Here is a 25058-nt window from a genome sequence, read left to right as displayed (position 1 = left end):
GTGTTCGGTTAAAAATTAAGGCTATAAAATTCTGTAGTTAGAAAACGTGTCTTGGAAGTTCTTACTTGGTCTTTTTCACCTTGCTTTCTTCTTTCTCTCTCTCTTTCTCTCATCTCTCAGTCTCTTTCTGTATCTCTCTTTCTTTCTCACTTAATATATACCTAGGAAACGGTTTTTAAGATGCAAACGGAGGCTTTGGTTAATACAATAGAAACAGTTAATTTACTTTTCGATTTCATCCAAAATTTGTACTAGGGTGTTCGGTTAAAAAGTAAGGCTATAAAATTCTGTAGTTAGGAAACGTGTCTTGGAAGTTCTTACTTGGTCTTTTTCACCTTGCTTTTCTTCTGTCTCTCTCTTTCTTTCTCTCTTTCTCAGTCTCTTTCTGTATCTCTCTTTCTTTCTCACTTAATAAATACCTAGGAAACGGTTTTTAAGATGCAAACGGAGGCTTTGGTTAATACAATAGAAACAGTTAATTTACTTTTCCATTTCATTCCAAAATTTGTACTCGGGGTGTTCGGTTAAAAAGTAAGGCTATAAAATTCTGTAGTTAGGAAACGTGTCTTGGAAGTTCTTACTTGGTCTTTTTCACCTTGCTTTTCTTCTTTCTCTCTCTTTCTTTCTCTCTTTCTCAGTCTCTTTCTGTATCTCTCTTTCTTTCTCACTTAATAAATACCTAGGAAACGGTTTTGAAGATACAAACGGAGGCTTTGGTTAATACAATAGAAACAGTTAATTTACTTTTTCACTTTATTTCAAAATTTGTACTTGGGGTGTAACTAAGGCTATAAAATTTTCTAGTTAGGAAACGTGTCTTGGAAGTTCAAGGCATTCTCTTTCTCCTGTTAGGTTTCCAGCTGCCAAAAAATCGCGTAGTTTGAAATTTAAAAAAATTGGGGATATGATTTAAATGCGTTAGGGGTAACAAAAACCCTCATCCGACTCCCAATTCAATCCTAATGAATTTGAACGAACAATTAGGAAATGATGATGTGTCTTTTGAGCTTTAAAGTTTATTGAGGAGGTTGGATCCCAGCCAGTATTTTCTTCTATTTTGTGCTTTGAGATCCACTCTTCCAAACGGAGTAAGGATGTAAGATCCAAACTGCTGGAACGAATCTTTTAGCCTATTTTCAGTAGAACTGAATTCATTTTCAGCATTTATCGATTCTTGATTTTTTTTTTTAATCTTTCTAAATTATTTGCCGGGTTTTACCCTTATGGATTTCATTTTTTTCAGATATGAGTTGAATGGAGTCCACGAAATACTTTGCACTGAAGAGGGACTGTGGTCCAGCAATGTACCTTCGTGTAAACGTGTGTCATGTCCACATCCTGGGCTTATAAAAAATGGCAAAGTTTCTGGCTTGAATTACCAATATGAATCTAAGGTTGAGTATTCGTGTCAGGTTGGCTACGAGCTTCAAGGTGACAAATTTAGACACTGTCAGTTTGACCGAACTTGGTCAGGAAATACTCCTGCTTGTGTGCCAAAACTATGCCCAGAAGTTGAAATCAGCTCGGGGAAAGTAGAGTATGAAATAAGAGCTTATAAAGGCACTGCGAAATTTAGCTGCGATCCTGCTTTTGAGCTCAAAGGTGCTTCAGAGATAATTTGCGGGCCTTCCGGAGAGTGGATGGAATCCCTACCTGTCTGTATAATGATAACATGTAATATCCCTTCTATTGAAAATGGAGAAATCGTCACTAAAACATATTATCATCACGATGAGCTTGAATTCACTTGTGCAAAGGGTTACAAGAGTGATGAACAGTCGCCTAGCTGCACGTTAAATAAAACATTTTCATTTGTGCCTTCTTGTTACCCAGTATCTTGTCCTAAATTATCTGTGATAGAAAATGGTTCAATGAGCACTTTAAATAATACCTTCGGTACAAAAGTGGTATTTCAGTGTAATGTGGGTTATTCTTTAGTTGGGGATGAGGAAATTGTATGCTTGGATACAGGTGAGTGGAGTGGTGATCAGCCAAGCTGCGCTCAGCTTCTATGTGAGCCACCTTCCGTTTCAGATAACAGTCATGTCACCTTAATGGATGTCTATAGCTATGGTGCAACTGTAAAATATACCTGTGATGTAGGGTTTATCGCAATTGGTGGTACGGTTAGCGAGTGCGGTCCTAATGGCTATTGGTTAAGCGATCCCCCTGTATGCGAAAAAATTCAGTGTCCGAGTTTGTCATTTTTGAAAAATGGTCATTATGACCAAACTCTGGTATATGCTGGTGACAGAGTTCAATTTTTTTGTGATGAGGGCTATGCTATTCAAGGAGAGGAGAGTCTCTTCTGTAAGGATGATGGATCATGGAGTGGTGATATTCCATACTGCTCTGAGGTTCTGTGCGAAGTTAAGCTTCAACCAGGAAACATCGTAATTCCAAGTAATTACAATACTCAAATAGGAAACAGTATATCATTCAGTTGTCCTGAAGGATATAGACCTACTAACAATGTTCTCCGTTGTATGGAAAATGGAACTTTTGACAATAACTACCCATCCTGTGAGCCAATCAGCTGTTCTAAACCGCAACCAATACCAAATGGTTCTTCCTCAGGATATTTAACCACTGGTGAGATTATAAGCTATCAGTGCAATGATGGATTTAGACTAGTAGGTTATAAAACGAGAACTTGTTTAAGTACGGGAACATGGTCTAACGAAAGTCCGTCTTGTGAAAGAATTGTTTGCCCTCAAATTGTTGATCCACCAGAATATGCAGATATTCTGATAGAAGGAAATGATTTCGGAAGCTATGTAAAGTATTCGTGTTTACCTGGCCATTACATGGTGGGCAGTGATGAAAGAAAATGTGAGGAAAATGGGAAGTGGAGTGGGATTGAACCATCGTGTCTCAAAATAGAGTGTCCTCCTCTTAATGCTCCTGGCAATGGAAGCGTAGAAATTTCTTCATTTGAGCCCGGTAAGTCACTCATTTCAGTAACAATCGCTTTTCTTTTTTTCACATCCGTCTTCCGAAGATTTTTTTGTTTCTTTTTCGTTTTAAACCAAGTGATAACAATGCTCAAATTACAATGGTGGTGTGATTTATCTCTAGCTGGGGCCTTGGTCAATCGTTGTTCGTTTTACCTCCAAACATAATGAAATATGTGTATATTCTGAATGGCCGTAGGTACGTAAGTTTTGTCTTTAGGGTGGAGGGTCCCTAAGATCTTGTCTTCAGGACTTGTACCGCAATAACTTGTTTCATCTAATAGAAACTATTGGGGCAGCTAGAAGCACCGTCCTAGTGATGCTTTTTATGAATGCATTGTTAAATGCTATCATGTAAACCCTAGATAGGGCTATAAGTACGTTGTTAAACACTGTCTTGTAAACTTTATCTACGACCGCCGTCTGTCCTAAAACCTCTGAGACAAAAGTAGAACCGTTCCTAGGCTTGGTTGTGCCGGGAAAAAGTCAATTATAGCCCCCCCTTCCCAAATCAAATATAAGCAAAAAAGCCGACTTAAAGTGGAAAATTCTATCAAAGTGCCCTCCCCAGCTACAACGCACAGGGCAGCTGACCCGGCTACCCCTCCCTATGAACGACTCTGGACACACGTTAGTTTCGGATAACTTGAGATTTCTGTCTCCTAATTTGTTAAACTATGAGTTAATTTGTTACCTACTTTTTTTATAGAGGCTGAATGTTCTACAGATTTAGCTTTTTTTTCAAAAGAAAATATTTACCAGTAACTATAATTAATGGTGGAGAGCACTTAGAACGCATTATATTAAATACCAAACCTAGCCTAAGCCAATTAAATTGCCATCTCTATATATTGAACATTTGATAAAAATATACCTACAACGTAGATTCAACTGAGCTAATTTTCTTTGGACACTGCCGGTCAAAAACCGGTTATTGTCTTATCTGTAGATCCACATTTTTGAGTGTGTACCATATAATTGGAAGAGCCGTTTCTATGGCACTTGGTATTAACCAAGTGACATATAGCAATCGCAAATTCTGTCGGTTTGTCGGTCCCGGTTTTGCCACTTTAGGCACTTCCAGGTAAGCTAGGACGATGAAATTTGGCTGACGTATCAGGGACTGGACCAGATTAAATTAGAAATAGTCGGTTTTCCGATTTGACCATCTGGGGGGAGCGGGGGGGGGGCCAGTTAATTTGGAAAAAATAGAAAAAATGAAATATTTTTAACTTACGAAAGGTTGATCATATCTTAATCAAATTTGATGTTTGGAAGTATATGGTGTCTCAGAGCTGTTATTTTAAATCCTTACCGAATCTGGTGACATTGAAGGGAGTTTGGGGTGGGGGAACCTAAAATCATGGAAAACGCTTAGATTGGAGGGATTGGGATGAAACTTGGTGGGAAAAATAAGCAGAAGTCTTTGATACGTGATTTGCTTAATTGTAACGGATCCGCTCTATTGGGGGGGGGGGGGTTAATTCTGAAAAATTAGAAAAAATGAGGTATTTTTAACTTACGAACGGGTAATCGGATCTGAATGAAATTTGATGTTCAGAAGGATATCATGTCTCAAAGCTCTTATTTTAAATCCCGACCGGATCTGGTGACATTGGGGGGAGTTTGGGGTGGGGGACTAAAATCATGGAAAACGCTTAGATTGGAGGGATCGGGATGAAACTTGGTGGGAAAAATAAGCAGAAGTCTTAGATACGTGATTTGCATAATTGGAACGGATCCGCTCTATTGGGGGGGGGGTTAATTCTGAAAAATTAGAAAAAATGACGTATTTTTAACTTACGAAGGAGTGATCGGATCCTCATGAAACTTCATATTGAGAAGGACCTCGTAACTCAGGACTCTTATTTTAAATCTCAACTGGATCCAGTGTCGTTGGGGGGGGGGCGGTTGGGGGGGGATCGGAAATCTTAGAAAATACTTAAAGCGGAGAGATCAGGATGAAACTGGATGGGAAGAATAAAAACTTGTCTAAGATACGTGACTGACATAACAGGACCGGATCTGCTCTCTTTGTTGGAGTTGGGGGGTGGGTAATTTGGAAAAATGAGGTATTTGTAATTTACGAAAGGGTGACCAGATCTTAATGAAATTTGATATTTAGAAGGATCTTGTTCTTTAAAGCTCTAATTTCAAATTCCGACTAGATCCTGTGATATTGGAGGGAGTTGGAGGGGGAAACCGGAATTCTTGGAAAACGTGAAAATTGGGGTATTTTTATCTTACGAATAGGTGATCGGATCTTAATGAAATTTGATATTTAGAAGGAATTCATGTCTCAGAGCTCTTATTTCGAATCCCGACCAGATCTTTTGACATCGGGGGGAGTTGGAGGGGTAAATCTTGGAAAACACTTGGAGTGGAGGAATCGGGATGAAGCTTGGTGGATAGAATAAACAATTTCCATGATACGTGATTGATGTAACCTTACTGGATTCACTCTCTTTGGGGGAGTTGGGGGGTCAGTGATTCGGCGAGTTTGGTGCTTCTGCACGTGCTAGGACGATTAAAATTGGTAGGTGTGTCAGGGAGCTGCACAAATTGACTTGATAAAGTCGTTTTCCCATATTAGACCGTCTGGGGGGGGCTAAAGGGAGAGGAAAAATTAGAAAAAATTAGGTATTTATAACTTACGAGTGGGTGATCGGATCTTAATGAATTCTGATATTTAGAAGGACGTCGTGACTCAGAGCTCTTATTTTAAATCCCGACCAGCATTAAGCCTCTGATTTTCCTTCAAAATCAATCTATTGATTCTTAGAATTTTTTTAGAGCTCATACCGTATGAGCTCTTGGCTCTTAGCTCTTCTTGCCTTGTCACAAGTGCCATATGAGCTCTTAGCTCTTGTTATTATTACTCAGTCTACAAAGGCAGTTTGTAACCTGATAAAGAAAGGTCAAGGGTGGATGAATAATAATTAGAGCATGTATGAGTTGACAAAACTTTGAGAAATTAATTTCCATTTAGGGAAGCAGCTGTATGACAAAAATATTCCCTGGAGATCACAAGAACATAATAAAACTTATTGATTACTATAGCCTTTCTTTACAAGGGAACTAAATGAATTATTTGTAATTGCTTTGTTTTAACTAGGTAGCATAATCACGCTTTTTTAAAATAAAGACTGAGAGCCACTTTAAGGCTCTCAAGAACTCTTATGTGAACAGATCTTTGGGAGCATCTGTTTGGGTACATTTGTCTCTATATATAAGCCTCCTTCCCCAATAGGCACATGCTTTGCTCTTGGAAAGATATGCTTATTTACTGTCCCTATATATTGTTCTGTGGTTGACACAAAATATTCTTGTGTTCACAGGGACAAAACCGTTTCCAAGAGTATCAGCCATGATATACCATTGTCACAAGTATCAGCCATGATATACCATTGTCACAAGTATCAGCCATGATATACCATTGTCACAAGTATCAGCCATGATATACCATTGTCACAAGTATCAGCCATGATATACCACTGTCACAAGTATCAGCCATGATATACCATTGTCACAAGTATCAGCCATGATATACTATTGTCACAAGTATCAGCCATGATATACCATTGTCACAAGTATCAGCCATGATATACCATTGTCACAAGTATCAGCCATGATATACCATTGTCACAAGTATCAGCCATGATATGTCATTGAATATTTTCACCTATTTCTACTTTTTCTAGATGACGTTATTTTGATAGTGACTGTCCAGTCAGGATGTACTAGTGGCTGGAAGGTAGCAAGAGTTGTTAAAATGAAAGCTGTTCTTTTGAACTGGTCAAGTGGATAAAATTTAAAAAAAATGCAAAAAATTAATGATTCGATTTTTTAATGAAAACAGCTCCATATGCAATAATGGGGTTTTTGGTAGTAGTGGATAGACCTCGGCGTGCGCCAATTTATCAGAAGCGCGCCGCCGGTCTGTTTATATTGAGTTTTATGTTTTTGCAGCGATTTTTTATTTTATTTCGATGTGCTAAATAAGCTAACGTGGTAAGTAACTTTGTAAAGTTGTAGTGATATTGAGTTCTAACCAGAAAATGGGAATAACAGCTTGCGTAGAGTAGACACTAAGTAGTGATGTCTCTCTGCTTCTGACAACATCCCTATCCCTTCGAATCCCGATCCTGACACTTTCTTTAGAAACTTCTTCAAGACGCAGGTGTATGTTACGTCATAGGGATTGTTTTTTTTAAGAGACGTGGGTGCATGTTACGTGATAGGGGATGTTTTTTCTTTGGATGTTATGCTTAAATAACCTAGGGGTGTGGAAAAAAATTTCAGGGAGCCCGCTCAATCAAAATTTCCTTGGGTTTTACCTAATAGTTACTTATAAAAAAAACTGTTTACTTCGGGCTTGTTTACTTCAGGATTTCAGAGATTGTTAGGTAATAGAAAGTCTTTACAAACCATCTGGGGCTTCCTTTGTCAAGAATTTCTTTGGTTGTTGCGTAATAGTTTCTTTGATTGTTAAAAAAACTATGAGACCCCTCCTAATCAGGATTTCTATGGTTATTACGATTAAAAACCAACGAGGGAAAGGAAAATATCTTCAGGGGCCAGATATTGAGGAACCTTCAAGACACTGAATCCTAACGAGCAATTCCGCCAGGCCCCCTAGCGTCCAATTTCATCAGGGGCCCCTAAACCAACCAAGGGGCCTACCAACCAAATCCAATGGGGTCCTAGAATCAAATTCCATTGGGGACCCTAGACTCTAATTTCACCGGTCTGCCTAACTTAACTACTGCAGGCCCTATCATCTAATTTCACTGAGCATCCACTTTTATCGATCCCCTAACCTATCCACCGGGGTCTCTAGCAACCAATTCCAATGGGATCCTAGTATCCAATTTCTATCGGGCCCCTAACCTAACCACCGGGACCCTATCATCCAATTCCATCGGGGGCTCTAGCAAACAATTCCAGCAGGTCCCCCTGGCATTCAAATCCCTAGCGTCCAGTTTCACTGGGGCTCCTAGCCTCCACTTCTAACGGGGTAGCTCTAATATCCAATTCTATCGGGGGGCGGGGGTCTGACAACCAGTTTCACCGACAAGACGTTTTTGAAGAAGTTTCAAGATTTCTTTGATTCTTATGTAAAAGGAAATGTTTGCTTACGTTAAGGATGACGCATTTCAACGTCAGTTGTTTCTTCGGGCCTCGTGGGGATTCCCCGCATTTGACAGTGGTGGAAACACACATGTGTGTTACATAATACTTCAAGTGGTTTCTTTTTTTACACAATGTTTTTCTCAGGGAACCATTATATTCCATAGATTCTGTGTCCACACTAGGATTGGAAAGGGATTCCCCCTCAATGGAACTCTACCTTGCACATATGGACTATGAAGGCCTTTCTAAAATTTTGATTTGGCTAATACATTCTACATGATAGCCTGTAGCACGCAAGGAGAACCCTCTGTTCGCGCATATTAGAACGATTAAGTGATTTGCATGTTTCCTAACCATTATGTCCGAGTCGTGTAATTATCCAGCAAAGCTATATATTTTGCTATATTAGATGGACCTGCGTGGTACATTCTACTAATGTTCTAACATGACCTAGACAGATTAAGCTAAATAGCAGATGTTAAATAGCATTGGCCTTAGAGATTTCATTACGTAAATGATTGAGTATCGAAGTTTTATCCTGGGTCAATAAATCTAAGGACGCCTACTTTTGTACATACAACTTATATTAATAAAAACAAATTTAGAAGTAGTTAAAGCAGTACAAATAAAAGCAGTTAAAACACAAAAATCGAAAAAATAAAACGTGAAAAATTTTATAAAGGATAAAATATAAGCAAAACAGAACCATGAATTAAAGAAAAGCGGCGTACATAGCTACCAATTCTAGAGGGGAAGGTTGATATTAGAGGTAAATTTAAGCCCTATTAAGAGCTATTTCTGAGAGCTTTTAATGAAAATGCCGCGTTTCTTTGAGTCAATACTATGCACATTCACGCCACTGTGACAATATCTGGCTGTCGCACCTCCTAGCAAGCACTTCCAGGGGGATTTTTGTACACACAAATTTATTGATAAAATCAAATTTACAAAACATTATTAATACACAGAAAAAGCAGTTAAAACTCAACAAAGTAAAAAATAAAACATGCAAAAGCTTATTAATGATAAAATATAAGCAAAAGAACCATGAATTAAAGAAAGGTGGGGGTCCTAGCAAAAAATTCAAGAGGTGAGGTTGACTTTAAAGTTAAATTTAAGCCTTATTAAGATCTATTTCTGAGAGCTTTTAATGAAAATGCCGCGGTTCTTCGAGTCAAGATAATGCACATTCACGCCGCCGTGAGAACATATGGCTAGTCCAACCCCTAGCAAGTAATTTTAAGGAGGAGTTTTTGTACGTACAAGTTTAATTAATAAAATAAAATTTACAAAACATTATTAAAACACAGAAAAAGCAGTTAAAATACAACAAACAGAAAAAAACAAAAGGCGAAAAAAATCTTAAAGGATAAAATATAAGCAAAAAAAAACATTGATTAAAGATAGGTAGGGGTCCTAGCAACTGATTCCAGAGGGGAGGATTGATATTAGAGGTTAATTTAAGAGCCTATTTAGAGGTTTTAATGGATATACTGCGTTTCTTTGAGTCAAGACTATGCATATTCACACCATCGTGACAATATGTGGCTAGCCCACCCTAGCAAGCCATCCCAGAGGGGGAGGGTTGTTATTAGAGATAAATTTAAGTAATATTAAAAGATATTTTTGAGAGTTCCTGATAAAATTCTCATTTCTTTTGACTGAGTGTTAGATTTTAATCCTCCCACTGCCAAAAAATTTATATAACACCTCCCACTTTCACTTTAAGCTGTAGAACATGTTATTCCAAGCAATTCAAGCCACCGTGGCAATATGCGGCTACGTTTTGACATCTCTGTGATATGTATTATCATTTCTAACATATTATTACCAGAAATTTCCTTGATAAAATATGATTTGAATCCCAAGATTCATGTTTTTTAGCAAGCCATCTTTCTTTCCGGAGTTCGGGGTCCCTTCTAGCTCTGAACTCTGAACGCTCCATCCCATTGTGATATACATTGTCAATTCACACCTCCATGTGACACTTTGACGTGCCCCCTGGCACCCCCTCGTCATTTCTAAGACATTTCGCATGTATTTTCTCGCTGAAAATCATGTATTAAAGCGATAGGTTCATGTTTTTTGCATGCTACCCCCAACGTGATACACCATGTCAATTTGCTCCACCGTGCCATACTATGACTGGCTTTCTTGCATCCTCTGGACATTTTCCAGGTTTTTTCCTGTTAAAAATCGTACATTAAGTCCAATGGTTCATGTTTTCGCAAGCCAACCCTCCGTAATATACCAGCTCACTTCACGCTACTATGCGGCACTATGCCTGGCCTTTCTAGCACTTTTACACCCCTCATCATTCCTAAGAAATTTTCCAGTTATTTTCTTGTTAAAAATCACGTATTAAATCCAATGGCTCATGTTTTAGCAATCCACCCCCTAACATGATACCCCTATGACAATTCACGCCACTGTGGCAAACTAGAAATGACAATGATCTAGCACACATTATCACACATATGGCATTTTTGGCATTTTCCTGCAAAAATATTCGTTTACACCAGAATCGATCCCTAACAGCGTTTCTTCTGATGACTCCTAGTAATGGAGGCCAACATGGCACAATACACCAGCCCCGATGATACTCTCTAGGGGAACATTATCATATCTAAGGGTTTTTCAACCTTTTCCCACAAAAATAAGTTTACAAACTAAAGACTGACCATTATTTTTATTTGAACAGCGGAAACTTGCCATTTCATAGTTAGTTTGCGATGTTCCTTGGTAATTCCTAGCCTGTGATACTAATTGGCTGACACACGGTAGAATTTCAAATATTTTCTTGAATAAGCTATTTCCTTACTATCAAAACATTTAGAAACCCAGAGGAAACCACAGACATCAAGAACAAGCTGTAAAAATCCCGGCAAACTAATAGAAATCATATCCAAGCTGTGGAATTTGAGGGCAACCCCTAAATTAAAGACCAATAAATAGAAATCGTATCCAATGCGTAGAAATCCGAATGAATTCATCAAAATCAGTGTCAGCTGTTGAAATTCAGACGAAACCATAGACATCAAGACCAATCCGAAGTAATCAAGAGATCCATATGTAGAAATCCAGAACAATCCTTAGAAATAAGTACCAATACATAGAAATCAAGACCAAACTGTCGAAATTATAACCAGTGCGTAGAAACCAAACCGTAACCATACCAACACGTAAAAACTAAAACCAAACTCTAGACATCAAAGTAAACCTCTAAAATCAAGACCAATCCAAAGAAATCAAGACAACATCTAAAAATCAAGATCAATACATACAGATCATTACCAGATCATAAAAATTTGGGCGAATTTGTAAATAAAAAGACCAAACCAAAGTAATCAAGACCAACCCGAAGAAATCAATTGATCAATATGTAGAAATCTAGAGCAAGCCTATAGGAATCGTGACTGACTCATACAAATCCAGACGAACTCAGAAAAATCAAGAGATCAATATCTCAAAAGCCAGAACAATCCTTAAAAATCAATACCAATTAATAGAAATCAAGACCAAACTCTAGAAATCACGACTAAGCTTTATAAATCGAGACTAACGCGTCGAAATCTTGACCAAGCCATAGAAACCAAGACCAAACTTTAGAAATCATGACCATCCTAAAAGAATCATGACTAATAAATAGAAATCCCAACAAATTCATAAAAATCAAGAACCTACTGAATAAATCAAGGCCAACCTCTGAAAATCAAGACCAACCCGAAAAAATTAAGAGGTCAATATGTAGAAATCTAGAGCCACCCAATAAAATCATAACCAATGCATAGAAATCCAGACGAATTCCTGAAATTTGAAACATCAACATGTAGAAATTCAGAATAATCCTTGTAAATTATGACCTATTCATAGAAATAAAGACTAAATCGAAGAAATCAAGGTCAACCTCTAAAAACCAAGACCAAACCAAAGAAATCAAGTGTTCAATATGTATAAATCTAGAGCAACCCCATAGAAATTGTGACCAACTCTTAGAAACCCAGGCAAACTCACAAAAATCAATCGATCAATATTAGAAATCCAGACCAAACCATAGAAATCAAAAGACAAATACATAGAAATCCTAACCAAACCAAAAAAAATCAAGACCCCTCCACCAAAAATTGAGCAATCAATATGTAGAAATCCAAAACTCCTCCTAGCAATCGTAACAAATACATACAAAACCGGATGGATTCTTGAAAATCATAAGCAATGCCTAGAAATCCACATGAATTCATAAATCAGGGTCAATCCTTGAAATCCAGACCAAATCATAGACATCAAGACCGACTCGCAAAAATCAAGAGATCAACATGTAGAAATCCAATCCTTAAAAATTATTACCAGTGCATCGAAATCTAGACCAAACCGTAAAAAAACAAGACCAAACTCTAAAAATCATGGTCAACCTCTAAAAATCATGACCAATATTCTCACGTCATGACCAGAGCCTTGAAATCCAAAAGAAAGCATAAAAAATCAAGACCAAACTGAAGAAATCAAGACTAATCCCGGAAAATTGAGAACAATCTAAAGAAATCAAGAGATCCAAAGGTCAACCTCTAAAATCAAGACCAATCTGAAGAAATCAAGAGGTCAATATGTAGAAATCTATAGCAATACCATAGAAATCATAACCAATTTTATGAAATCCAAACGAACTCACAAAAATCAAGAGATCAACATGTAGAAATCCAGAACAATCCTTAGAAATCATGACCTGTGCTTAAAAATCCAGACCAAACCTTAAACACCAAGAATAAATTAGGAGTCATGGTCAACTTCTAAAAATCAAGATTCATCCACAGAAATCAGGGGCAACATCTAGAAATCAAGACCAATACATGCAATCATGACCAGACCCTAGAAATACCAACGAATTTATAAAAATAAAGACAAAACTGAAGAAATAAAGTCTAATCTCTAAAAATAGAGATCAATCTGGAGAAATCAAGAGCTGAAAAGGCGAACATCTAAAAATTAGGACCAATCCGAAGAAATCAAGAAGTAAAAACTTAGAAATCTAGAGCAACCCCATAGAGATTATAAACAATGCTTAGAAATCCAGACGAATTCGCAAAAATCAAGAGATCAACATCGAGAAATCTAGAATAATCCTTAGAAATCAAGAACAATACATAGAACTCAAGACCAAGCCATAGAAATCAACACAAAACCACTAAAATCAAGACCAGTCCATAGAAATTAAGGCTAACATCTACAAATCAGGATAATTACATACAAATCATGAACAGACCCTAAAAAATCCAAACGAATTCATATCCTAGAAATGGCATATCTACCACATAAAGAATCTCATCTTTCAGTCAACTCATCTCTAAATCTTTTCTATGCAGAAAATACTTGATGTGAATGTAAAACATTTTTAGCACTTAAAATGGCTCTTGGGTAATTTTTGTCCAATAGTCAAGGTTAGATTTACTGAAGCCTTTGCCGCTTTTTCGGTCTTTTTGATAGAAGGAGCTAAAGTTTAGGTCTTTGGATAACTGATGTATTTTTCTCTATTAGGTATGTTCTCAGGCACCCACTAAGGGAAATATTGAATTTCATCTTCGGGGTCATGAATTGAAAGCAGGTATTTCTTACAACTGAAGTCTTCCAAGTTGAATAATGTTTATCACATTCTGCTATTAAGAGCTTATCCGCTGGGGTGTTTTCGTGACAAAAACAGCTTGCACACCAAAAAACTGAATGTTTTCGAATTTCCTCTTGTACTTTTTTTTTATTTCATGATTATTTTCATTCCATGGTCTTATGATTTTACCATAAAAGCCATTTTGGTTTATAAGATTTAATGTTGCACACTATCTTTTTTTATTATGCTTGAAAATGTTGTATTCGAGATTCCATTTATAGCTATCAACTTCACGACATTGATCATCTAACTATAGGAATACCGCTTTAAAAGTGACACCACACGAAGAAAGTTTCAATCCCATATATTCTGAGTCAATCACACTGAACATTATAATAACTGTTGAAAAAAATCAATGTTGACACCCTGGACTCATTTTCAATACTGACGCATTTGAATCATAAGATCTATCACGACATGTGCCGTTGATCTTCAAAACCTGTTACTGCTCAATTATAAAAGTCCCTCGGAACCATCAGAAATTACGCGAGATTCCATCATCATAACATGTAAATATAGGGCCATCTAACTTAACCCAGGACACCTGCATCCAACCTTCAACTGCTACCCGGATGTTCTCAAAGCCAGAGACACATGAGTGTGAATTACAACCTAACTGTCACCATCTATCCAACTATGGCTATAGATCGCCGAACAACTGGATAGGTAGAGTTACATTAAGTTAGGCTCATTTAGGCTAGGTTAACGCGGCCAGTCACGTTAACCTAGCCTAAATGAACCTAACATAAAAGTAGTTAACTTAAAGTAATACTACCAATACAGTTATGCTGCCATCTAAATTCTGTGGTGGAATAGATGGTAACAGTTGGGTTGTACAACAAAACTATAAAAGCGAGTACCCAGCCTGTAAAAAACTTTTTCATGGCGTAATGGAATATTATTTTTGCCATTTTCATTTGAAGAAAAAGTGGCGGGTTTTTTGTTTTACATTTAAGAAAACGATTTTACTACGTTTTATTGCAATATTTATTTACCACAGATTTCATCCGAAATTCAAAATATTCTGTGCCAACAGAGGTTACATCGCTGTTCTTCAATGGTTGTCTCTAAAATTGGGAGAACCAGTTTTACCATTGCATCTGAACTTATCTTTACTGAATACTTCATGATATTTGACTATCGAACGAAAGAGAAGGAATTCATTCTAAACCATCTTTTTCGCATGATTGTCAATGGTCTCTGGTGTGCAGGTACCGTTCTCCTGATTCGATGTCTGCGGCCTGGAGTGCAATGTGTGGTTGAGGACGAATCATCCGACACTTCCTGTGTTTCCCCAGGTTTTTTTCAAGAAAAAATTTAGAGCTGGGTCGACTCTGGTTGAGCTTTGAGAGTCACGCGATTGACCCCCGTTCCAAACAAAATAAACCAGTGACACTAGGACACAACTTCCACATTCACTCTAGAGTTCACTCTGCATTCACTTGATTTGCCTTAGAGACCTTTTCCTAAAACGTTCTAGTTAACCATGGGCTAAACTTTAGGGTCCAGAGTAGTAATATCAGACGCTTTAACATCACTTTACTTTCACAAGAAAAGACTCGTTTTTTAGATAATTAACTTTGGAAAGCTTTGGAAATTCATTTCAAATTCTCTTTGCTTTTCGTATGTGCACTATAATAAATATTTTTTTAAATGCTATAATTGATTATTGTTAATTATAGTTTTTTTAATTCTCATGCAGAGCTGATTAACAAGTGTTAGAGAATTTAAAAGTGCAAGGAATAGGTTATTGACTAATGGTTACCAGTCCGAAATTTTTTAACTCTACTGTAATTTTATCTAAGAACAAAAGCTGCCTAACTACTGTGACAAGTATTGGGTTGAAAGGTAAAATACTAACTGGGTTTTACTGAGTACAACAACAGATATCACGAAAACACAAACACGGAGGGGAGCGAACGCTACCCGTTTATTGAAAAGCAAAAGTTAAAAAGTTTGAAAGAAGAAAAAAGACTCTTGACCCTACAGAATTTTGATTGTTGTTGCTTGTGTTGCGTTTTCCTTGAATTTACATGTTTGTTTTTTTTTAAGTAACTGCCTTTGGAGTTCCAAAGGGCTTTAATAGGTTTTGGTGTTTATCCAGCTTTGAACAATATGTCACTTTAAGTGTTTTGAACAGAGTTGAAACTCAACCCCAGTAAGAAAAAATTGGTGTCAGCCGCTGGACCACCAAAATTTTTCCGCTATTCGGAGCCTATAGGAAAATCGGCGTGGCGTTTAGTAACGACACCAAATAAAAAAAAAGAAACGTATTTTAAAAGTTCAACAACTAAAGATAAGCTAAAATGTATATGTATTTGGGTACCAACAGATTGGCATTAAACAGCTCAAGAAATTTCAGCTTTCCTTTGAAGATGTAGTTGTCTTTGGATATAAACAGATTTGGGTACCAACAGATTGGCATTAAACAGCTCAAGAAAGCTCAGCTTTCCTTTGAAGATGTAGTTATCTTTGGGTACCAACAGATTGGCATTAAACAGCTCAAGATAGTTCATCTTTGCTTTGAAGATGTAGTATTTCTTTGGGTAACAATAGACTGGCATTAAACAGCTCAAGAAAGTTCAGCTTTTCTTTGAAGATGTAGTTGTCTTTGTGTACCAACAGATTGTTACTCTTTCAAATTTTTATGGATTCTGAGTATCGACAACAGAGATCATGTCACAAATCAAATATTCTGATCTATCTCAGGCCACCCCATGGTTACATATATCATTTGACATCGAAGGTGGCGATACCTTGGGCACGTGACCCGTATGAAGAACGATAGGATCCCAAGACAGATTTTGGAAAGACAACCTCTGGGAAACCGCAGGAGAGGTTAACCTAAAAACACCTTGCGTCGCAGATACCAACGGGACCTGTCCAACATTCCCACGATGATATAACACCAGTGGGAAGATGGTGTGGAAGCGGCGCACATACAGGACGACTGGCGGCTCTTTGTGGATGTCCTGAGTGCCTCTGGTGGCACAAGATGATCTAAGGTCTAAGTTAAGGTATTTACTTTCACTGTATTGCCCAAAAACTTCATGTTCTTGAAACACCCCGCCCCTCTCCCTAAAAAATTACTTTCTGATATGAATAAACCGAACGTAGGTCCAGTTTTATTTTGATGTGGTGCATAGTAGTAGTAGTAGTAGTAGAACAATTTTATTAGAAAAAAAACATTTCTTAATCAATAGCACAACATAAGCGAAGCTTGCGAGGCTGTAGAACCATAACCTTGGTACATTAACCTGTCTTTGTTTTAAAAGTGCATGCAAACTATGGGGTTGTGAATTTACACAAGGTCACAAAAGGGAATATCTCTTATTCTTTTCCCCTATTTTATTTTATTCTAGCCTGATGTGGAATCTTTTTAACTATACTTTACTTTTTGGTGAAGTGTTAATTTGATAAAAATAAAACTGAATATTGACATCTTAGCTAATTATCTCATCTAACTACTTTTCTTTAACTAGGTAGTGTCATCACATTCGATTGCAATGAAGGCTATAAGCTCCAAGGTTCAAGTACTCTTACGTGTTTACCCAACGGAGAATGGAGTGACATTGAGCCACAATGTGATCTAATAAAGTGTCCAAAACTGGCCACTCCAAATGGTGGAGAACTTCACGTAGATGGGGAAGGTCTTGGTTCGTCGGCAATTTACAGTTGTAACGATAAACGGATCTTAAAGGGTTCAAGACAAAGGTAAAAAGGTTTCCTGTTTTTTGACCGCTCGAATGAATTGGGAAATCGATACTTGGGGAGGGAGGGGAATTAAGATAATGTGAGAACAAGAACTATAATAATCCATTAAGAAAAAACGAGGTAATAATAAATGCCAACCTAAAGTTGCATTCGTAATTACTAATGCTATGGCCATAACTTAAACTTTACGAAGTTGGTTACCATTTTGGTAACGCAGTAATTTAAAACAGGAGTAAGTTTGGTGCCACTTGATCATAGTCAGTTTTTTCAAAACTTAAGGATGAGACAACCATTGAATGAAAACTACCGATCGGGTGGTTAATTTCATGTAGTTTTAGCCGAATTTTAGCTGGCCCTAAAAGGGTCAAGCATAAAGATGCTCAGTTTTTTATTATTAATACGATGCTCCTTAAGAAAGAAAAGAATAAATTGAAAACTCTATAGTTTGGATAACAAAAATAATATGACTCTTGTTTCCATTCATAGTGTCAAGGGAAATGGGCTATACAATATTTTTTTCCATATTATTTGGGAGACTGCCCCCCTCCCCCCCGAAACGAGACCGCTGTCTTGCCACCTGTGAAAATTATAATCGCTACGGGAATTTTGTACAGAGCCAAGAAAATGTCCCACCATCGATGTGTTTTTCTGCACACATTGGTAGGGTTTTGCATACGATCAAATTTGACTGTTTTCAACCTTTTCACGCCAAAATTTTTCAGGTTACAAAATTAAATATTGGCTTTCAGAAAACTGTGGAGGATCCTACTGTTGAACAACAATTCTTCAAGACAACTATACGTTTGCTATAAAGAAATACTGCGTATAATACGTAAATTAAATGTGTCAAATTTGCATAATTCATTCGCTAGTCTCCAATATATTTTCTCACAGTCATCTGAACTTTCACCTAAAGGTAACAGTTAGTATTTATGAGCAGAACATTTTGCTGCTGCAGCCCTATCCTGGGTATTCTAAGGCGTTTCTCTCTGACAAATAAATAACTTCAAAGACCACACTGCCTTTCCATGACGAAAGTATAACAGTTCAAAATAGGGATGAAACCTTTTAATCGACAGTGAACAAATATATTAAATATTATTATTATTATTATTATTATTATTATTATTATTATTATTAAAAAAGCATTGTTGTGCTTGCCATTGTTGAGTTACGTGTACTTTTGTTTTTGCTTTGTTTATTAAATTTTTCTCTGTACTCCACTTTTTATACTTTTGTATGTTTGTGGGTAATAAATATTATTATTATTATTATATATAAATTTTTAACTGGATATTACGAGCACATATACAGTGTTCATCATCAGCAGTAAAACTCATGAAGAGTTTTACTGCTGATTATGAACACTGTATATATGTTCAAAATATCCAGTTAAAATTTTTTATATCCGTTCACTGTCGATTAAAAGGTTTCATTCCCATTTTGAACTGTTACACTTTCCTCTCTGACAAATCAGATTCTTGAAACAGCACTGAGAATTAATAGTGAAGCAAAGATGTTTATGTAACTGACTTGTCTAATTGCAGACTGTGGAACAGTAAATTCCTAAGCCCAACCCACAACCAGACAAAATTCACAAAAAACACAACCTTTTTCGAAGCCAATCTTTCGGGCTTACAATCTAGATTATGAGCCCACGATCACAAATTTCAGCGTAAGATTGTTTTGGTGATCTTGATTGTCAGTAAACGGCATATTTACAATAAACAACAAAGAGAGATAAAACTCTACAAAAAGAAAACTTCAAACGAGACGACGGCCAGTAGAGAGGAAAGACTTAAACAACGCGGATATTTCGTCTGTATCCAAACAAGGCGTCCTCAGCACAAGATAAAAAATTAAAAAATTAAAAGAAACTAATCTAAAAACAAATAAAAACCACCATCAATAATAATAAATACAATTGTCGCTACTTATCCACGTAGGGAAAAGCAGCTATTTGAGTTCCTTCAATGATTTGAGTGGCATATTTACAATCTAGATTATGAGCTCACAATTCTGATTGTCAGTGGAAAAGTATTTACATGATCTAGATTATCATTAAAATAGTAAATATACAACCTAGACTGTGATTTTGCAATCTCGATTGTCACTGAAACAGGATTTTTGCTATCTAGATTGTCGGAAAATTTTCAAATTTACAATCGAGGTTAAGAATGATATAATCCAGTTTTTATCAAATGGCAAAAAAAAATTAATCAATAAGATCAAACTACAATAAAGACTCATAAACTTTCGAGCTGTAAACCATCAGTCAATAGCCAATTTCTTGCACTCTTAAGTTTTTAACAGTTATTATTCAACCTAGCATCAACTATTTTTTAAACTATAATCTATAAGAATTACTATACTATAATCAGAATTTTTTAAACTATAATCTATCAGAATTACTATACTATAATCAGAATTTTTTAAACTATAATCTATCAGAATTACTATACTATAATCAGAGTTTTTTAAACTATAATCTATCAGAATTACTATACTATAATCAGAATTTTTTAAACTATAATCTATTAGAATTACTATAGTATTTTTGGAATATTTATTATAGAATACATATTAATATACGAAAAGCAAAGATAATTTGAAAATGAATTCCTTTAGCTTTCCGAACTATGACCTAAAAATCAACTCTTTTCGTGTGAGAGCAGAGTGACGTTAAAACGTCCCGATATTACTAATCTGGACGCTAAAGTTTAGCCTATGGTTTACTAAAACTTTATAGAAAACTGCCTCTAGAGTAATTCGAGTAAATGCAGAGTGAAATCTAGAGCTAATGCACAGGTTCGGGTCCTGGTGTCCCTTGTTATTTGGTTTGGAACGGGGGTCAACGGTGTGACTCTGTAGGCCCAGCCAGGGTCTACCCAGCTCTAAATGGGTACCTAAAGAAATATGTGGGGGAAACACAATAAGTCTTCGATGATTTGCCCCCAACCACTCATGGCACTCCCGGCGAAAGGCATTGAGTTGGGAGATCAGTACCTGCACATTACCCTGCGAAAAAGTTAGTTTAGAGTGGATCTCATCTCTTTGATTCTATGGTCGAATATCCTGAGGAAATCAGTAAAGATAAGTTCAGATGTACTGTTAAAACAGTTTTATCTAACTTTTGAAGAGAGTCACTGAGAAACGGCGGTGTTCCTTTTGTTGGGATAGAATATTTTTAATAAGGATGAAATGTGTGCTAAATAAATATAGCAATAAACGAGTCACGCCATTTACCCTTTATTCCAACCAAATAATCAGTGACACCAGGACTCGAATTCTTGCCCTACAGGACAAAGTATTTCAAGTCTATCATGCTTACCACTCGGCTCTGTCTTAGATACCGTCCCTTCTTGGATCTATTTGGGACATCTTACATAGCCCTTTCTTTTTTCCGGACGACCTACTTTTCAAGTATTAAGCTTCCTGTGAAACTTTTTTCTGCAGATTGTTTCAAAGCTACTTGCCTTTCTGCCTAATAACATATTCTATAGATTTTCCGTATAATAGTCTTGAAATAGAATACCCCATAGGTTTCTTTATGTGTCTTAGCAAACCCTTACTTGCATTCAACTTTTTTAGCAAACTGTTTTTTCTCAACAGGTTTTGCCAGTATTCCGGATCCTGGAGTGGTGAAGATCCGATTTGTAAAGTAATTACGTGCCCCTTGCTTAATTCAACTGGTTTGTTTTCCAACTCTACACAGCTAACCCTAGAGTCAGTTCACCAAGTTTCATGTGTTGATGGGTACTTTTTGACACCGAAAGAAAATTCTTTTCTGATATGTGTAAACGGTGTGTGGGAACCAGAGCCACCTATTTGCGTTCCAGTTGACTGTGGCAAACCTGAAAGACCAAAAAATGGAAACTTTGATTATCCGGAGGCAACAACTTTCAAGTCGGAAGTGTATTATCATTGCAATGAAGGCTACAAACTACAGGTTTTTCTTCTATTTATATTTATTTTTGTGTCAAACATCTTAAATTTATGTTAAACTGAGACAGATTGCACGGGATTGTTTGTTTTTTGCTTACATTTTGTCGTTTTGATGAGCTCAAATGCCATAATAAATAACCATAATAAATTAAAGTTTCAATAAATATAACCTAATAGTCCATAATCCATTCTATTAGTCCATAATAAATGTAGCCATAATAAATTTAAGTTCAATTTTCGCTAAGTTAAATCCAAAATTGAATTTAAGGTCGATTCAGTTAAGAATGCCGTATTATAATTACCGTAAAGAAACTATTTTTCGAAGTGTTTGGAGAAAAAACAATTCTGTTTGGCAATAAAACTAATCCTTCTCAAGATTAAATATTTGAAAATTGAATAAATTTGTGCTCAGTATTTTCTTAAGTTCCTCCCCGTCTCCCTTTTTCCAACTTGAATGCAGCTCCTCATTAAATTCCTGTTCATTGCATATTAATTATTCCTGTTATATTAATAAGATCCTGGCATATTAATAAATTCCTGTTCATGTCATATAATGATTGGTTGTGCCATAAACAAATCCGAACAGATTCAGCTCATTATGACTATTATTTTTAAATGAGATAAAAATATATTTAAGTTAAATTTTCCTCTTTGCCTCTGTCAGCGGTTAGGCTCTGAGGTGCCAGAATAAGCATTTTAGAAGATAAAAAGAAATCTTAGTCTTCTTCATACAAACCCTAGTAATTAGACCTTACTTAGATGACTGAACAACTATGAGCTTAGTTTTGATATATCGAGATAGTCTGTCAAGACATAGCCTTGCTGTTACAAATTTGCCTTACTTGGCACATTGCATTATTGCAAGTGGCTTAAATAGTAATGTAAGATCTATTATCACAAATACAAAATGCTAAATAAACACTATGCGGTACAGAAATTATTCAGTATAGGAGGGGGATGCTTCCTCCTTAATACCTCGTTTTTTAAGCTAAAGTTGAATTTTTTGTCCCAATACTTTAAGAACGATCCCTGAAACACAAGAGTGGTTTATTTAAGTTAAAAATGTTTTTTAAAGCAGTAAAAAACATCATCGTGAATAACGAGGTGATGAGGAGAGGGATTTCATATCTGTAATAATGTCTATTCGCTTAAATCTTGATGTTACTCCTTAATTTTAATTGAAAAAAGGTGGTTTTTCATATTTATTAACAAGAAGAAGCATAGTAAGTAACATAACGAAAAGGGTTTGCAAATTAGCCAATGGTATGTATTAGTATGGTATGTATTGGTATTGATATGTATTGGTTTGTATTGTATCGATATGTATTATTTAATGATATGGTTAATCCTGTTGTAGGACAGTAGAGAGATGTTCTGCTTGATAATACGGGGCTGCGTTTTGATCGTCGCCGCATTTTGAAGTGATGGTGTGTAAAGGGTCGGCCGCCTCTATTTACATAGTCGGTCCTTGATGTGTTTAGTAAAGGTCCTAAGTATGGATTTCAACATTGATAAATTCAAATACTGTGTGGATTATAATGTCGATAAATTCAAATACTGGTGTGTCAAGGGTCGGCCACCTCTGTTTACATTGTCGGTTCTTGATGTGTCCAGTAAAGCTGTTAAAGTGTTGGTTTTAATATCGTTAAATTCAAATACTGGTGTGTCAAGGGTCGGCCACCTCTATCTACATAGTCGGCCCTTGATGGGTTTAGTAAAGGTGCTAAAGTATGGATTTCAGCATCGATAAATTCAAATACTGATGTGTCAAGGGTTGGCCACCTCTATTTACATAGTTGGTTCTTGATGTTTAGTAAAGGTGATAAAGTGTGAATTTCTATATTGATAAATTCAAATACTGGTGTGTCAAGAGTCGGTCACCTCTATTTACATAGTTGGCCCTTGATGTGTTTAGTAAAGGTGCTAAAGTATGAATTTCAACATCGATAAATTCAAATACTGGCGTGTCAAGGGTCGGTCACCTGTATTTACATAGTCGATTCTTGATGTGTTGAGCAAAGGTGATAAATTTTGGATTTTGGTATCGATAAATTCAAATGCTGGTGTGTAAAGGGTCGGCCACCTCTATTTACATAGTCGGTTCTTGATCAGTTTAGTGAAGGTGCTAAAGTGAGGATTTTAGCATCGATAAATTCAAATACTGGCGTTCAAACGGTCGGCCACCTCTATTTACATAGTCTGTACTTGATGTGTTTAGTAAAGGTGCTACAGTGTGGATTTTAACATTGATAAATTCAAATTCTTGTGTGTAAAGGGTTGGCCACCTCTATTTACATAGTTGGTTCTTCTTGTGTTTAAGTAAAGGTGCTAAAGTGTGGATTTTAACAAAAATTAATTCAACTAAATCTACGTTGCATTGGCAACGTGAGGTGTTGCGGCAACCTTGGTTCGGCTTCGCCCAGTAAAGTTTTGCGAGAGCAACACTTCGGTTTTTTCCTCAATTCAATTATACGCTGAAGTTGTTAATTTGTAATGATCTTAAAGTAAATACTAGGTACACCAACTCGCAAAGTTGCAAACCCCTCATTGCAACTAATAAAAGTTGCAAATCCCTCATTGCAATTAGTAAAAGTTGCAAACCCCTCATTGCAACTAGTAAAAGTTGCAAACCCCTCATTGCAACTAGTAAAAGTTACAAACCTCTCATCGCTAAAGATGATTGTAGCAAAACAGCCGATTATTACTAAGTCACCTACATGTCTTACCGCAGGAACCAAATTGGTCTTACCATCAAATACACTAGAAACAAATAATAGGTACATCAACTAGTAAAAGTTGCGAACCCCTCATTGCGGAAGATGATTATGAGCTAACAGCCGACTGTTGCTTAAAACTTCCATATATGGCCACAATTAGTATCTGCCTATTTTTGGTTTAAGTGTGTAACTTACTACTGAAGTTATCAACCCCTTTAAACGTTCAAACTGGTATATCTCATAAAGAATTTTTTCTACCAAAAAATGGATGACATATACTTTGATCAGCTCATCAGGAGCTATCGACTGCCGTCGAAAAAAAAATCTATCTGTCTTAGTTCAAAAGTTGACTTTTTTGCCGTAGGCCAAATTTCTAAGGTCATCACTTAGAAAGGAGCAAAGGATAAGCTCTAATTTCCTTAGTAATGGGAGATCTTTTAAAGTTCAAGAGGCACATTTGATACCATTTCTGTATCAGTCTATTTTTTGTTTCAGTGTGTACCTTACTATTGAAGTTGTCAACCCCTTTAAACTTTGTAACTGTTATATATGATGAAGGAATTTTTCTACCAAAAAATGGATGAGATATGATTTGATCAGCTCATCAAGAGCTAACGACTGCCGTCGGAAAAAAATCTATCTGTCTTAGTTCAAAAGTTGACTTTTTTGCCGTAGGCCAAGTTTCTAACGTCACCACTTAGAAAGGAGCAAAGGATGAACTCTAATTTCTTTAGCAATGAGAAAACTTTAAAAGTTTAAGAGGTATATCTGATACTATTTCTTTACCGCTACCCCGAGTGCAAAAAACTGAATGATAAACTCAGCTGAAATCACGAACAGAAATGGGTAGAAACAATAGATGGCAGCACTTTCGGTCCCCACTTTTTTAGTTTTGTAGTTTCTTCCATTTATCACTCAAAGAAGATATATTGGCTG

At 36.4% G+C, this 25058-nt stretch overlaps 1 protein-coding gene across 1 annotated transcript in view; it reads left to right on the top strand.

The window, feature by feature from the left end:
- Positions 1 to 25058, top strand: part of LOC136033354 (sushi, von Willebrand factor type A, EGF and pentraxin domain-containing protein 1-like) — a 306644-nt gene that overhangs the window by 242174 nt on the left and 39412 nt on the right. Inside the window, exons 38-40 of the mRNA XM_065714145.1 lie at positions 1244 to 2943; positions 17229 to 17460; positions 21073 to 21409. Of these exons, the coding sequence (XP_065570217.1) occupies positions 1244 to 2943; positions 17229 to 17460; positions 21073 to 21409 (2269 nt within the window). The remainder of the gene's footprint in view (positions 1 to 1243; positions 2944 to 17228; positions 17461 to 21072; positions 21410 to 25058) is intronic.

The sequence above is a fragment of the Artemia franciscana genome, chromosome 11 (assembly GCF_032884065.1).
Source record: "Artemia franciscana chromosome 11, ASM3288406v1, whole genome shotgun sequence".
In the NCBI taxonomy this organism is placed as follows: Eukaryota; Metazoa; Arthropoda; class Branchiopoda; order Anostraca; family Artemiidae; genus Artemia; species Artemia franciscana.
The sequence above is the reverse complement of the archived record's forward strand: the minus strand, read 5'-3'. Positions and strand labels throughout refer to the sequence as shown.